We start from the raw sequence: 18123 nt of genomic DNA on the forward strand, positions 1-18123 counted from the left end.
GGTCGTTGCTTCAAGAAAAGTATTAAGTAGTTGTTTTATTCATTATGAAATTCTTATTTGTTAACTGTACATTTCGTCTCATGGTGCAATTCTATTGGCCGACATTTGGGTCGGAAAAATAATCCCCCGAATACCACACGAGCTTCAAAATTATCGGGCATTTCCCTCAAGGTTCCCTGCAAACAAATATAGTCGTCATGACGACTTATAGTCGTCATGACGACTATATTAATTCTCTCTAAAACTCTTGTGGTATTATAAGTGAATAAGTATGATATCATTCGAAATATAATTCATAGAAAATAACAAAAATTTTATATTCAACTAACAGATTAACTCTGCAACAGTATTTTCCCATTTCGTGGACATATCTTAAGTTGTAATGAATAACAAAATATACAGTTCTTGATAGATAATATAAATTTATCCGATAAATCACGTTATTTCAATTATTTTGTTACGCACGTAAATAAAAATAGTCACGTGCAATAACGCAATGTACGCCCAGTTTTCATAATTTAAATTGTCGAAAGCATCGGCCTAGGTGATAAGGGTAAATTTTAAGAACCCAATTATTTTAGTTAATAGTTTTAGATAGATAAGTGTATCTATTATTATAGTATCCATAAATATGAAAAATGTCATGTTATGTGCAAAGATCAGTTTTACCCTTTTTTATAAATTCACGTACCAGGTATAGTAAAATGCTATTTTCCAAGACGAATATTATAGTACAACCTTAAGTAGTCCAGATATAAACAAATAGTAAATTCATAGTACATGCCAAAAAGACGAATAAAGGTATATTGTAAAAGCAATTTATTTTCGATAAAAACTTAGTCATAACGAATTTTACTCCTAAATTTAAAAAAAATATTATAAATGAAATCAAAATCATTTATTCATTTAGGTAACACACTGGTACACTCATAAACGTCAAAAATAATTCACATTAAATGCTTCTAATTTTACATTAACTGCCAGTTTCCAAATCAAGAGCGTAGAACGGAAGAGAAGAATCGGCAATAAACTCTCCGCTACTCTTTTTAATCGCCAAGTTGTTTTGTTTCACACAATGTTTGTAAGGAGCTGCAACCATTACACCATGTTCCACATGATATTTTAAGTAATTAATAATAATATATATACGTATATATCACAAAAATATTTAATAAACTTGCATTTCCCCAAAGAATTACCTGCGTCGTTGCTTATTTTGGACTATCGTAATAATAATATCATGAAATAGTTGTATTTAAAATTCCATAACTTAATTTGTTACTGCCTCTTTTTATTTTTGGTTTTGTGTAGCTCACTGGTGGCCCCTTTACCCCGTATGCATCTACTCTCATTGGACAATCCAGACAATAACAATAATGGAAAAAAGACTGCACTATATCTCCTTCAGACATGAAGAGCTCGACTGAAGAATATATTATCCTGTGTACATGTCTCAAGGCAGGCAGTCTCAATACTCAAAAGAGATATGCCGCCGTGACCGAGTCAGTCTGGTTTTTCGTCATATAGGCCAACAATATTTTATTATCACTTTCGGAAAGTTGTTAATAAAGGTACCGAATATTTTTCCCGTTTCAGTATTAAATCGAATGCCTTAAGAGTAGGAATGTAAATATGGAACGCTACGTACTTTTAATAGTACTGTTAAGTGTGAACTGTTTTGGAGGTAAGTTTAATAAATATTATATTAATATGACTTATATTTATTTGTTAGAGCAGTGTTGGCCTAGTGGCTTCAGCGTGCGACTCTCATACCTGAGGTAGGTTCGATCCCCAGCTGTGCACCAATGGAATTTCTTTCTATGTGCGCATTTAACATTTGCTCGAACAGTGAAGAAAACATCGTGAGGAAACCGACATGTCTTAGACCCAAAAAGTCGACAGCGTGTATCAGGCACTGGAGGTTGATCACCTACTTGCCTATTAGATTTAAAAATGATCATGAAACAGATTCAGAAATCTGAGGCCAAGACCTAAAGAGTTTGTAGCGCCACTGATTTATAATATTTATTTATTAAAGTTCACCATATAATATAATGTGTTGTAATAAATACAAAAAAAAAAACTATAACTAACCTTAAAATTAAAAATATATTAACATTTTTTAATATTCCACTAAAATTTATCTTTAAATATTAAAAAGTGTTGCTAGCGAGATATTTTGACTTATTATGAACATTATGTTATACTTTACACACATACAAATTACAAATATTTTCAATTGTTACTTTAATTTTATTTATAACAAGTCGGTTAATAAAACGCGTTAACTAGTCACGGAAGTTGTCCGTGAATTAATAAATACAGAATATACTCGTATAATAAACAATAAAAAGCAGAACGACTCATTGGTCTAGTGGTTAGTACCCCTGACTGCGAATCCATGGGTCGCGGGTTAACAAAATAACTTTTTAATACTGTTTTTTTTAATTCACGATAAATATTCGTGATAGGAGAGAATTTTGTCTAAAGTAAACTAGGAAAATTGAATTGAGCTTATAACTTCACTTATTTCTTACCTAATTATTACTTTTAGACAAACCGTGTTCCGTGCGCAAAATATTAGGACAGTCAGTGGTATGTGTGTGTAACTCCACGTATTGCGATGAAGTGCGACGTAGGCTACCAGATGCTGGTCAATTCGTCATTTATGAAAGTAATGAGGTAAAATTTGAATTTTTGCTGTTTTGGTTTATTCTTATTTTTATTATTAAAATGAATTTTTAAAAACAAATAATAAAATTGCTTTCTAATCTACTTTAAAAAATGTAAAAATGCTTAAATTAAGTATGTTAGAGACTGTTTTTTTTTTTGGGGTATTTTTTGCCTTCTCATAGTAGGTATAGAATCCTGCTCAATTCTGATGAAATTAATTTTAAATTTATGATAAGTTGTGATTAATAATTAGCTGCAGTTGCATGTAATTAATTTTTCGTATAATTATTTGCTAATAAAAAATTGCAACCATAATATGTTTTAAAACAATTATACGTAATTTTAAAGGATGATGTTCAGAATTGAATAAAAGCCACAACGTTAGGTTTGCCAGAGAATAAATATTTTTATTAATTATTTCATTTTAATTTTATTATTTAGTTTTGTTTTTTATTATGTGTTATCAATGGTGGCCGCTTAAAACAATTTTGGCTATAGCTTAGTGTGAGCGCAAGAGAAAATATTTTAGATATTTTTTTTTAGGCAACATAACATATTGCATACTCCCTCATCATTAATTTAAAATTAATTTCATCAAAAAACCAGATAGCTGCAGAATCTCACTTGCGATACACTCTATGTAAACATTATTATTATTAAGCCTTTATTGCTGACACCCAGTATATTAACACTTATTTATGTTAAATAATAAAACTTAATCTAATACGTCACTTGACCCGTTTTTTGGTAATCAGCGTGTCCTGTGACACGTAGACCTCTTCCAGCTGCTTCCATTCTTTTCTGATGTTAGCTCTTCTTGTCCAAATTGTGCCTCCTTTTCTCATTATATCGTCTGTCCAACTCTATATTATGTATACATAATATATTATAACACTGACAGTTTCCTTTTGTTACTTAGTTATTACATAATAGTGTCAGTAAAAATATTATAGTGTTACAATTAATTAAATTATATTTTAACATTTTTGCATTTTTTTAAGGCCGGGGCACGATTCGAAAAATACGATGGAAACGTGCTGAACTATGACGCAAGTAAGTATTTTATTAAAAAATAATATTTACATAATTCATTATGAAATTCTATTTATACACGTTTTTGTTAGTTTTAATTTTTGATTGATAGAAAATGATCAATAAATATACCACGTCTTTTCCCCTAGTTTTATACGTTAATAAGATAATTACGTTGAGTGCTAGAACGCCTCGATATCCCATACAATTTGTATAGGAATCCTCTTCGAACGATGTAAGTTCGTGATTTTTGATTGATTTTATACTCTTTAATTTAAAAAAACATTATTATATTTAAGAATATGGGAAAGAAATTAAACAACAAAACAAAACAAACAAAAATATCTTTATTAAGTAAATAGTCTTAAATCTATATTTTAGTACATCCCTTTTAAGTTCAAGAACCTGTGTTAGGGATGAACGCTCTTTCCTATATGTTAATACTTAATCTACTTAACAAAGCAAAACAGTAAAGGAAGAAGAAATTACCAAAATGGTTAATATTTAAAGTAATGAAACTTAGTTAGGGGGCGTCCATAAATTACGTGAGTTGTTTAAGGGGGGGGGAGGGGGTCGAGTCAAATCTCATTTAGTCTTACATTGGAGAGGGGGGGTCTCGGCAAATATCACGCAATTTTTTTTCTGATTGAAAAAAAAAATAGGAAAACGGTTGGCCTTAAAGGCCATCTCTGCAACTTCCCGCTAACTCCATATTTAAACGCTCAACATTTCACTTATTTTGTTTTAGTCGTAAATAAAAGCACGAAGCAATTTTTTTTCCTTTTTTCAATAACAATCCAACGCGTTTACATAGGAAACCCACATTTTGAAAAATCTCACGTGAGATTGGGGATTGGGGGAGGGGGTTGAATAAAATCTCACGACATCTCACCAGGGGGGGAGGGAGGTACAGAAAATTTAAAAAAACACCTCACGTAATTTATGGACGCCCCCTTATCAATGAGAACACATATATGACTTATCCTTAAACATTACCGTTTACATACCCCACAATCAAACTCCACCTAGAAACAAAAAAACCTATTTAGTAAGAAAGTTAAAAAAACCATGGACTAAAAAATCCGGACACATCTAAGAATAGACGTTTTGTATTCCCAACGCCAAAACGAAGGAATGTGTTTGGCCAAAGCGTCTTTGCATTTACCTTCCTTTATAATACAATTTCCCAATCTATGGATTGTGAGATAACAAACTCGCAAATCTCATAAAAATTACGCTAGCCAAATTAGACTTCGAATCTACAGAGGCCTTACTACGTATCTTGGCATGACTGTGAGGTTCCAAAAACAAACACAGACACATATATGTGTATATACACCCATTCACACACTCACACATTCACTCATACTGAATGTCTGTCTGTAAGACATAGTTGTAACACTAAAATTACTTTTTGTTAAACTGTTTTAAATATGTACCATGTGCCACGGAATACTTGTCATCTAGTTACCCAAAACACAGGGACTCCCTAGGGGGACTAGCGATATATGAATTTTGTCACAACCCTTTTGTGAAAAATATTATTATATTTCAGCTATAAAATTGGGTGTGATGCTAGAGCTGGACACCTCTAAACAATACCAACAGATGATAGGTTTTGGTGGGGCCATCACTGATTCAAGCGGCATCAATTGGAAGAGCCTATCAGATGAAGGGCAACAGCAATTAATAAAGTAAGCTGGCTTATGTATCTAAGTAAAACTAGCGCAATTTTATTTTTGTAATTTTCTTTCATTGATGTTCATAAGTGTGTGTACCTGTATGAATAAATAATATCCGGTCCAAATTGTAGGCTGTACTTGACGTAACCCATATTTTTTTATCCTGCCATTTTAATTTTATTAGTATATTATCTTAGTAGTAGTTAGCATTAATTTTTGGCCATAAATCGGGACGATTTGTTTATATTTTTGCACGTGAGTTACTGAAACTGTTTAGCAGCTCCTGTGAATGTTCTTAATAAAATAAATAAATGACTAATCTTATAATCTAGTGTATAATAAATATTCGAGTTTCAAAAACTTTATCTATTATAAATCAACAGGTACTCTACATTTAAAAAAACGACGGCTTGCACTCCGGGAGTGCCGGCAGAAGTGAAAACTTGAATATTAACGTTGTGCATTTTTGATATTTTGGAATGTTAGGGAATAATTTTGCACGAATTGCTTTAATTATCAGTATAAAAGTACTATCATTTATGTGGTAGAATACAATATTTATTTATTGCGCTATCGTACACAAACATGATAATTTATATTACACTAAATACGCCGCGCCAGCTGTCTACTCTCCATCCGTAATACGAATTTTCGATCAGGTCACGTGTCCTGACGCGAGTTTAACATTTTTTACCATTCCAAAAAAGTGTACAACGCCGCTAATGAAGTTTTCACTTCAAAAAACAACAAAATTGCTCAAAGGATATAGGAGACATGTCATTTCCACGAAATCCTAAGTCTTTATTATGAGGCGTGACAATTATAAGTGTCAATAACTATTCCAATTTCTACTAATCTATGGCGAGTGCCATTTTTACCTTTCTTTTATCACATTATCAATACTATATGTGTAAATATATATGTATGACACTCATATTAAATAACCTCTATTCGACAATATTTCAGCGCATATTTCAGTGAAAGTGGTATTGAATACAGTGTTTTACGTGTTCCTATTGCCGGATCAGATTTCTCCACTCACAAATATGCATACAATGAAAGTCCTGAAAATGACGTCAATCTGTCAAACTACACCTTATCCCCTGAGGACTTGGATTATAAGGTAACACTTATTTATTTTCCACATAATTATTCTATCTTAACAGTTACTATTAATACGATAGGACTACACACTATGCCTACACCGATAATTCTAAAATTTAATATTTGAAATTCTCGTGCCACAATGTTCGTTCCCATACTCCTCCGAATCGGCTCGACCGAGACTTTTGAAATTTTTTATGCATATTCAGTAAGTCTGAGAATAGGTTACTATCTATCTTTCAACCCCCTAAGTGAGGAGTGTCCATCCCAAAATTTTGATGATGAAAGTAGATGTTGTCCGATTCTCAGAATATGCATTAAAAATTCATAAGAATCGGTCGAGCCGTTTCGGAGGAGTATGGGAACGAACATTGTGACACGAGAATTTTATATGATAATTAATATGACAATTGCATGTCTATTTATATGGCTGCTTGTGCGTTTTTTTTGCAAATAACGCAAAATTTCCTTATTTTTGTCAAAGTCTATAAAAGCTAATGAAATATATTTCAGATACCATTTATCAAAGCAGCTTTAGCTGTTTCGCCAACTCCAATCTTTAACTTGGCATCTCCTTGGTCACCACCCGATTGGATGAAGGAGGGCTTGGAGACGAACATGTGTGGTCGTCTCAAAAGGGAATACTTTCAAACATATGCCGACTATTTATACAAGTATGTAAATTATTTCGAGATTTATGGAATCGAAATATAAATAGTGTTTTAAATTAGACATCTGATCGCATAATATAGATCGTTTAGACCACTGTTTCCCAACGTGGCACCCCACAGGGGGCATTTTCATTGTTAAGAGGGGCAATTCGAAACTGGACTCGACGATATTCATTGTTTCGATTTACTTACTGTTTCATTAACAATTTCTTCCTTAAACCAGTCATTTAAGTCATTTAATTAAAATTTTTGTGTTACATAAAGGGTTGGTTACATACCTATTTAATTTGTATAACCTATACTAATATTATAGAGAGTATAATTTAAAACTACTAGACCGATTTCAAAATATCATTCACCATTAGAATGCTACATTGTCCCTAAGGCTTTGATTTCAGTAGAGAGATTATAGCGACACTTCTTTTGTTTTAATTTCCAAAATGTTAAAAAAAACGCGTGTGTACTAATATACACGCGTTAGAAGTTATACTTCTTAGGCGTAATATTGCATTTTTCTTCCCCATTTTAATGGTAATGTCCAATCGAAACAATATATTATATAAGAATCATGATATTTTACATTAAATACATGTTTTTTATCACATCGGAACGGGTTTTCTCGTATAGAAATCATTATTTTGGTTTAAATAAACACGACTCTAAAAAACACTACGCCATGAAAACAGAGCAAGCGCCAACTAGCGGCTCAAACTGTTTTACCGACGTTTCAACAGATATTCAGGGCGTTGGATTTTTGTGACGGTGTGCGCGCGCATCTTAAAAATTTACTCTCACAATTTTTCCCTAACGCGCCAAAAGAAGTATAACTTCAAAAAGTCTGTTGCGCTCGGCTAGTAATTTTTTTCAATGTCTATGAATTAGGCAAAATGTCTGGTTATATTTTTGCTTTAATTTGTTACCGTCAAAGAAAGTCTGATACAAAACTTTTAAATTTGTGAAAAAAGTAATAAAAAAATAAAACTAGTGATAGAACAATTTTAACTGTCCGTTATAAATTTTTTTTTTTTCAGTTTTATCGATCTTTATAACGACGAGGGAGTACCGATATGGGGTTTGACTCCAGTCAACGAACCAACGAATGGAATTAAGTCAAATACACCAATTAATTGCATGAATTGGAACGTCGATATGATGGTAGTTTATTTTTTTATTTAAAAAAAGTTTACGAGAGTTAAGGTCGCCATAGACGGACCGCATGTTGCAGTCAAGACCGACTGCTGTAGAGCGGTCGCGTCGTACACGACTTCAACCAGACCGCATAATGCTTATAACTAACACAAAATTAGGGCTAGAGAGGTTGCGACGCTAACAAAAGCAAACTGACTTATCTAAGGGTACATAAATATAAATTACACTTATGTTATTGGATCGTAACCGAGAATGTTAAAATACAATTTATGAGTGTGGAAAAATTAAAGGACTCATTTTGTTTACGCTTTTAATTAGTAACTAAAATATATATGAAACCTAACTAATGTTGGGTTACATAACTCGGGCATAACATTAAAAGCTAACACAAAAAATTTGGACCCCCTTTACACAAACAAATAAGTTTGGAAATCTCTGCGAAATGTTAATTAACTTACACAACCTATAAATTTACCTAGACGTTATCTTGCATAAGAAGCTAGGACGGTTCTACGAAAGGGAATTTATTGACAAACGCACATATACGTAGTACCTACTAATTGTAACTTAATACAAAAAATGCGCGTAAAAAATTAAGGAAAAAATGTTCAGCGCCGGTAATTTCCAATAGCGATAACGACTCCGCTGACGTCACGGACTAAACCTAAGGTACCATTAATCCAGGTTTTATAAAAAACACCGTAAAGCGAAAACTTTTTGCATCAGGAAAACAAAGAAAAACAAAAAAATATATAAATATTACTAGCTGACCCGGCAAACGTCGTTTTGCCATGTATATCATTTATAATAAAAAATAGGGGTTAATCGTAGAGGGGTGAAAATTAGGGGTTGTATGTATTTTTAATGTTGTATCATAAAAAAATAGAAATTAAAAATTTTGTCTAAAAAATAAAAATAAAAAATTTAGGGGTGGACTACCCCTAACATTTAGGGGGATAAAAATAGATGTTGGCCGATTCACATAGATACCGGATAAGCACAAAAAATTTCATCGAAATCGGTCAAGCCGTTTCGGAGGAGTATGGCAACGAAAACTGTGACACGAGAATTTTATATATTAGATTATTATTATTATATATATAACACTAGCAGCTTAATAAGCTGATGTGCGCGTATTTGCGGATTTGGAGAAATTATCCAACCTAATTTTTAAAAAGTTCAGAGTTCAAACCTTTATTTTTTTCAGGGAAATTTCATTAAGAAACACCTTGGACCCACAATTCGCAGTTCCAACTACAGCGATGTCAAAATCGTCGCATGTGACGACCAACGACCATTTATGCCCTATTGGGTAAATGGGGTAAGAAATATTAGTCACTTTGCCCACCGGTAGCCATAAACCAGTAGCGATACAACCTCTACATCTTTAGTTTTCTGCATCTGTTTCGATACCTTTTTCTTATACATATGTAAGTGATCAGCCTTTTGTGCCTGACACATGCACTTAACTTTGGGTCTATATGATGCCGGTTTTCTCACTATGTTTTACCCACACGCCACTTTTGTTATAGCGTGATTATATTCTATTTAATAAAAGTCAAAGTCTAAAATCATTTAATCATATAGGTAACACAATGTACGCTTATGAACGTCAAGAAAATAAATGTATTTGAAATGCTTCTTAACTTTACATATAGTGCCAGTTCTCAAATCAAGGGCGTAGAACGGAAGACAAGAACTGGCAATAAACTCTCCGCCACTCTTTTTAATCGCCATGTTTTTTTTACACAACGTTTGTGGTTGCACAAGTAGCTGCAACCATTACACTATGTTCCACATGACATATTAAGTAATTAATAATAATAACATAAATTAAAAACAAATAGTTGTCCTCTATCAGCAGGAGGCATGGTGAAATAGGAGCACGCACTTACATTCTCGTGGGAACAACACGCAAACACATAGTCAAAATAACTTACATCACCGCATACACGAATTCAAGTACGACCAGTCACCACAAGTAGCACCCGTTCACGAGTATGACGCATGGCCAGCCTTCGGCCCCCTCGCTAAAGACAACCCGATGCATAGACGCCATACATATTCATTAAACATTTATCTTTATCTTCAGATGTTCAACATGCACCCCGAAACTCTGGACTTCGTCGATGGCCTGGCCGTTCACTACTACTTCGACACTGACGAGAATTCGGTGATTCTTGACAATATTAATAAAAGATATCCATCCAAATTCATCATGAATACAGAAGCAAGTGTAGGTATGGATTATAACAACCTCAGTCTTATAAAAACATCGTGATGTCTGCTTGCCATGTGACAAATTTTTTGGATAGTATAGTTCCTCAGTTCAGATGATTAACCTATAATTTGCTTAACGGGTTTATTACAACTCAGTGTCATTTGCACTTTTGAGTTAATAAACCTAGTGTAGTGAATATAAGTGCAAGTGCGGTATCTCGGATACACGAACATAGTGTCAAAACATTATAGAACACTAAGACTGTTAATGAGCTAAGCTTAGATCAGCATTTTTTTTGTGCCAAACGATTTGTACCAGCCTAAAAAAATCTCTGTACAGGCTCTGTATGATCATAAATAGAAGTGTGATAATGCCGTATCTGTGGGAGGTGGCGGCATGGCGGCCATTTAGAACCGCACGAAAAGTATGGCATGGTGATTTTTGTAAATTTCGCACGACGGTGATTAACTGTGCAAAACTGTGCAAACTGGTACAATTTGTTGAATTTTTTTTTAAATTATTGCATTCGCGTCGGCGGGCTGTAAGTCACACCGGAGAAGTATGGCATGACACTGCCGCCTCTTATTTTTTATGGATTAGAATTTTACTAGATAAATATACTAGAATTTTTGTGGAACAAATCATTTGACTTTTGTAATTAATCCGACGCGTTCGACTAACGCCCACGCGATTGGGACGCCGGTACCAGCGCTATGACCATCATTTTTTTTCATTGCGTAATAAGACCCCTGAAGAACCGCCATACCGGTACAAATTACCCACTATTTTGTGTCACTATCTCCCTGCCTAAAAGACAACGCTTTGTCTTACTCCCGCAGGAGTCATAGTTCACTCTGAGTTTCGTTTTGCAATCCCACCCTTAAACTGTTGGTATTCTAGACGATGTTCTACTTCACTTATGAAATGTCACACAGCACAATCCATTGGTGCAACTGGGATTTGAATTTGTCATGCATTTAAATCACATCAACGCTGAGAGTAAAACTTCAACATTTTTTAAACTACAATTTAGTACTATATTTATTAGATTTAGAAGAATTGTAGTGATACTTACAATCTGTACCACTGTACCTAGTGTTTCCAATATACGACATCTCCATATCAGTCGGTGTTGCCTTGATGGTTAAAATAACTCCTTTAGTCAGACACAGAATTGCATTTATGTAAATTATAATGAAGTTTTTCTATCATTTGCTATTTAATAACTTTTTTCAGGTATGACAGATATTATAAAAGTACAATTAGGATCCTGGAGTAGAGCAGAACGGTACATCAAAGATATTATACAAGTAGGTTTGATTATGAATTCCTGATGGATGGGTCTCACTTTATCACTCATTATTATTTAATACAGTATTAATCTAATATATAAAATTCTCGTGTCGCGGTGTTTGTGGTTAAACTCCTCCGAAACGGCATGACCGATTCTCATGAAATTTTGTGTGCATATTGGGTATAACTGAGAATCGGACAACATCTATTTTTCACCCCCCTAAATGTTAATGCTACCCCTAAATTATTTTTTTTTTAATTTTTAGATAATTTTTTTTATGATACAGCATTAAAAAATATAAACAACCCTAATTTTCACCCCACTACGATCAACCCATATTTTTTATTATAAATGATATACAATATACATGGCAAAACGACGTTTGACGGATCAGCTAGTAATATATAATACGCTACACATTAAATATAATACAGTATATAACAGTATATAATAATTATAAAATGCTAGGTGAGGGGTACCGGGTTCGATTCCCGGTTCGAGGGCAAGATTTAAATTTGTTCTCGGCCTTTGGGAGGGTTGTGCGGTACCGGGCGAGTGCCTAAACCGTACATGAAGGACACGGTCGAATTTCTAAAGACAAGCACGAATTATAAAAAATCCTATACTTGCCAGAGCCATAAAAAAAGAAAAAAAAATATAAAATGTCTAACTGTCCCCGCGAATTTCGTTTCTCCTTAATCTGATTTTATTAGCCTACCTTTTGTATTACATACTAACATGGAACCTTTTGCTATGCTACCTTAGAGACTGTTCGGTTTTCCGGATTGAAAACTTATTAGGTTTTTCTGAGAATTTTTCCCTATATAAACCTCAGGCTTCAAGTCATATGTTTTTAATTAACAAATGGAAAATAGGGGTTAATCGTAGAGGGATGAAAGTTAGGAGTTGTATGTATTTTTGCATGCTGTATCATAAAAAAATAAAAACATTTTTTTTTATTGAAAATCAAATATTTGAGATGGACACCCCTTATCACTTAAGGGTTTGAAAGATAAATAGTAGCCGATTCTCAGACTTACTTAATATGCATAAAACATTTCATAAGAATTGGTCGAGCCATTTCGGAGGAGTATAGGAACGAACAATGTGACACGAGAATTTTATATATTAAGAAATAAAATCTGAACATACGTTTGGTTAAAGTTCTACTGACATTAACTATATTTTTTAGGATCTAAACTTGAACCTAGTAGGCTGGTTGGATTGGAATCTATGTCTGGACATGTTTGGAGGTCCCTCATGGTGCAACAATCTAGTGGATGCGCCAATTCTGATCGACGCCTTCAAGGGGGAGTTTATCAAACAACCCCTGTTCTATGCGTTGGGTCACTTCTCTAAGTTCATTCCACGGGGATCGCGAAGAGTAAAAATCAATTCAAAAAGCAAGAAAAATATTTCTCACGTCGGTTTCATTACACCACAGAACACTGCAGTTGTTATTATATATAATGAGTATGTATAACAAATTAAATGTATAGATTATTTAATAATGAGCAGTGTTAGCCTAGTGGCTTCAGCGTGCGACTCTCATCCCTGAGGTCGTTTGAGTCCGATTTGGTGCACACCAATGGACTTTCTGTCTATGTGCGTAATTTACATTGGCTCGAACTGTGGAAGAAAACATCGTGAGGAAATCGGCTTGCCTTAGAACCAAAAAGTCAAGGGCGTGCGTCAGGCACAGAAGACTGATAACCAAGTAGGTTATTTTATTAACAATTAGATTAACAAGTGATCATGTAACAGATACAGAAATCTGAGGCCCAGACCTAAAAATATTGTAGCGCAATAGATTTTTTTAAATTTAATTAATACGTAAATTTACCACCAGACATTTCGTGTGTTTTTTCGTGTGTCGACAGTGGTTTTTAGAGGACGTGGTCAGCGATAAACAATATGTTGACTTATTTGTTCATATAAAATTGCCTTATTGCACTCTTCTAACTTTCGTCTCTTTCTTCCAAATTGTGTTTACGCTATGATGAACAAAGACAGTAAAGTTCTTTGTAAAACCATTGCAATTTGACTGATAATTTTTTTATGAAATTGTAGATTGAATTATATTATTGTTTTAGTTTTATCTAAATTAAATTTGCTAGCTATATATCTTGCTCTCCAGATCTAATAACGATGTTTGGTACTACAAAAATCGTAGCTACCGAATAAATAATAATATGTATTATAAATAAAAATCAATGGAAAGAAAATTTAAACCAATTTAAAGCTATTCCTAGAACTAACTATGGAAAAAGAAGTTTGGAGTATGAGAGTGTTACAATTTATAATAAGTTACCATCAGTTATAAAAGCAGAACAAAATTATGCCCGATTTAAAAAGCTTCTAAAAACTTACACATTAATTACATACAAATAAGTGATTAAAATAGAATATGTATATACATATATATTGACAAGAATGCGATAACACTTGAAATGTTTAATGTTTAAAGAACTTTAAACTAACACCACTCACGGTGTTAAAGAATTGTATTTGATATTGACCAAAATCTGCCTATAAGTGATTTTAGTTTGTAAAAATGTTTTATAAACCTTGTACATACCCTAAATATATAAATATAGGAATAAACTAAAAATAAAATAGTGTTATGAAAAAAATTAAAATAATCAATATAAACTTGTTATATCAGACTATGCCATCAATGCCACATCTAGTAAAAAATCAAATTCGAACATCCGTGTTTTGCTTGGTTGACTGATCAAGTTTATTATGTCTACCCACATTTTTGGTGCTGTTCTGTTTTGTTATTTTATATATGTACCTACATCTGTGCGCTCTAATTTCTAATTTTAAATCTTAGTTTTAAATATGTGTTTCTCAGTAAGTGAATTTTGTATGCAATTCTTATGAGAAATAAAGTTATTCTTAAACCTAAACCTAAAAAGTTTGGTCCATGTGGCAGTGTATTTTAACACTGGCAGTATTTCCTCACTGTATTGCCATACCTAATATACATAAATATATTTTAATTTCAGTGATAACCCGACTGTTGCATCAATAAAACTAAACGATAAACAAGTTATTGTACCATTGGAAAAGAAATCTATTGTTACTGTTGAAATAAGACCAGAATAGTAAGTACTAATAAGCAATTACCTATTTGATATAATTAAAGACTAGAATTTTGAATTTAAATAGATAATAATTAAACTTTTATTGAACACTATTATATATTTATAAGTTCTAAAACAACGTGTACTTATGCATAAAATATGACATCACAAATTTTACACACATACACATCAATTAGAACGTAAGCAAGCTAGGGAAAAAATTAAACAAGCAACCACAAAATAAAAAATTAAATAATAACCAAAAAGCAATAAAAACTAAAACTAAATGAAAACTTTATTATGGTAAGTTGGAAGAATGTTATATATCAATATTTTTATCAATGTTAGTAATAACGTTATTGTATTCGATATTCAGCTTATATATATAAAAGTAAAATAATAAAGTAAAAAGACTAACATTATATGCTAAATAAAAAGTAAATATGACAATATACATACATAATAAATAGACTCACAATATATATATATATATATATATATATATTATTTCATTCATTCAAACAGCAACATTGGTAACCTATAGCTAGGGAGCTAGCGAGCAAAATATCTATATGAAATCATGTGATAGACTTTTTTAATGGCGATAATTAAACGATAAGGACCACGTCTGCAACCATGGTAACGCTGCATTGTCAATTGAAACCCCCTTAAGAAAAAAATAGGTATACTATATCATTATATCTGCTTTTTAGGCTGATGTTTAGAAACCAGGTAAAAATGAAAAAAATTGGTTCTGACTTCCATGTTATGAATTTTTAAAGTTTTTTATCATTTAAAAAAATATATATGAAATGCGCGCAGACCTACAGTGGTCCCTTAAAAACTAAACAGCGATACACCGCACAAAAATAGTCTGCCACCATCGTAGCGCTGCGTTTTTTATTTATTTCGCTTTAAAAGTGTCGGGACAAAAAAGTGTGCTATCATTTGCAAATCGTATAATTAAATGCTCGCCAGCTCGACGGCGTGTGTCAGGCACAGGAGTCACCTACTTGCTTATTAGATTGACGAATGATAGTGAAACGGATACATAAATCTGAGGCCTGACCTAAAAAGGTTGTAAAGCCACTGGTTCATCTTCAACTCGTCCTTTGACAGAGGCCTTCTCTAAGAATTGGCAAAATTGGCGTCCTTTGGACCGCTGCAGCTGTCTCTTTTAGTTCCACCCATTATCCTTCTGATTGCCCCTCCTACGTTACCCATGCATAGGCTCCGTTAGGATGAAACGCTGTAAAGAATAGTTTTAGGAATAAAGATTTCGAAATTTGAATCTGCTGCATTAACAGGTCTAAGAAAGATTTTACTTAAAGGCATTCACGTGAAAACCATTTCTGTTAGTACGTTTATTAGTTTTATTTATTTATTTTAAAACTCTAAAGAAGTTACGTAATTCGTAACGTATAGTTCTCTCGTGGAAATGTTTGGGAGCACATGTTTTTCATGGAGTTTTTAGAATGAAATTCAAAAATATCATACATACAAGAAGTATTATAATGATAATTAATCTTTTGTGATATGTTCGATTACGTCAGTGCACTTTGTTTAAAAATATTTGCATTTTATATGAATAAAATGTTGTGTATTCAACTGCCTTTGTTTAGTTAGCAATGGAATATTACTATATATAACTAATTATGGTATTTTTGAAATATTAAATTAAAATTTTTGATTTCCTCAATATGTTTTAATTAGGAAGAAAAGTATTTTCTTTTTAATTTCTTAACACAATGGTCTATAAATTAAATTATTAAATAACTATAATGGAATTATTATAAAATCTTAACGTAAGATAGGTTATTCTATGGTTTTGAAATAGAATCTCAGAATAATGTAATCATAAAACGACACGTAGAAGATACGGTGATATCCTAAATCACAAACTAACGTGTGTGTTTCTAGTCTATTGCTTATAGTCCATAACTAACCTTTTTTTAGCTTAAAGGTCTCGTTACCAGGCCATAAAATTAAAAAAAAACATAACTGACCAACTGACTACCAATAACAACTAACCAACAACTGATAAAGGGCTATTTAAATTCATGTAACGTCAAAGTGGAAAATGTGATTATCCGTAACAAATTGTTTTTAAGTAATTTAGAAATCGAATAAATTTATCATTTATATTAAGTACAAGGTTATTTTTTTGGGTTACTAATGCTGATGTTTTCATTTTATCATTTATATCAATTTAGTCTTGAATTCAGATGTTACCATTTTTCGTAAAAGACAAGACTTTTTTTATGAAACTTCCTTATTGTTTAGATAATAGTAGATTCTGCACACAAATCACGCTCATAATATATTTATTTTTCAGCTCAACACGGAGAGGTAAGCCAATGAAACTCAAACGAAAAAAAGGAAGAAAAGGAAGAAAACTAAGAAAAAACTTTTAATAAATGTTTGATGTATTTTTCCGATGACAAGTGGCTACATGTATACATGTTGTTTTTTATATTTGTTTTTTGTAACTAATTTAGTGGTTTTATTTGTCTTGATTAAACATCCATAATAAACATACACCAGTAGAATACTATGTGAAACACTTCAATCCATAAAATATATAACTAAAAATATGAGGGTCTTCCCTCAGAGATACGACCTCCAAATGTTTAAAAAGCGAGTCTACTCCTCCCTCAAAGGCCGGCAACGCACCCACTATAAATGGGTGTCTACGGGCTGCGTAGACTGCCCTTTTTGGTCGTCCCGCAAGCTCGTTTGCCCCCCTATTATATAAATAATAATAAATAAACTTCCATTATTTATTATTATTAATTTGTAGGTTAAGTATATTGTAAATACATTTAATGAGATAATTTTTAAATAAATATATGATCCTTAGTAAAATTTCATATACATTTGTTGTTTTATTTTGTCTAAGGCCCTAACAGTTTTTTTTATAATTTGATTCTGTAACTCTCTGGTCTTCGTTACTGAAGGTCATGCCGGTCTCGAAAAGCCCTAACTTATATGCTGACTTGCTGCCACCACATCACACTTATTGCTCGTTTATTGCCAGTTCTTCTCTTCCGTTCTACGCCCTTGATTTGAGAACTGGCACTAAATGTAAAACTAGAAGCATTAATACGTATTTCTTTACTGACAAGTCATAAGTGTACAATGTGTTACCCATATGATTTAATAATTTTTGAATTTTGAATTTGACTATCTCTCAGGGCATTGAAGTCCT

The 18123-nt window shown here is 32.6% G+C and overlaps 1 protein-coding gene across 1 annotated transcript; it reads left to right on the forward strand.

Annotated features, from left to right (window-relative positions):
- Positions 1-1531: 1531 nt before the first annotated feature.
- Positions 1532-17408, forward strand: LOC125053872 (lysosomal acid glucosylceramidase-like). The gene is made up of 13 exons (XM_047655466.1): positions 1532-1684; positions 2555-2682; positions 3675-3726; positions 5261-5399; positions 6354-6510; positions 7005-7165; positions 8194-8317; positions 9519-9632; positions 10404-10551; positions 11769-11842; positions 13019-13299; positions 14838-14936; positions 17251-17408. Exons 1-13 carry the CDS (start codon positions 1633-1635, stop codon positions 17327-17329), a joined length of 1608 nt encoding a protein of 535 aa, XP_047511422.1. The 5' UTR covers positions 1532-1632; the 3' UTR covers positions 17330-17408.
- The last annotated feature ends 715 nt before the right edge of the window (positions 17409-18123 follow it).

This window comes from Pieris napi, chromosome 11 (assembly GCF_905475465.1).
Source record: "Pieris napi chromosome 11, ilPieNapi1.2, whole genome shotgun sequence".
Taxonomy (NCBI): domain Eukaryota; kingdom Metazoa; phylum Arthropoda; class Insecta; order Lepidoptera; family Pieridae; genus Pieris; species Pieris napi.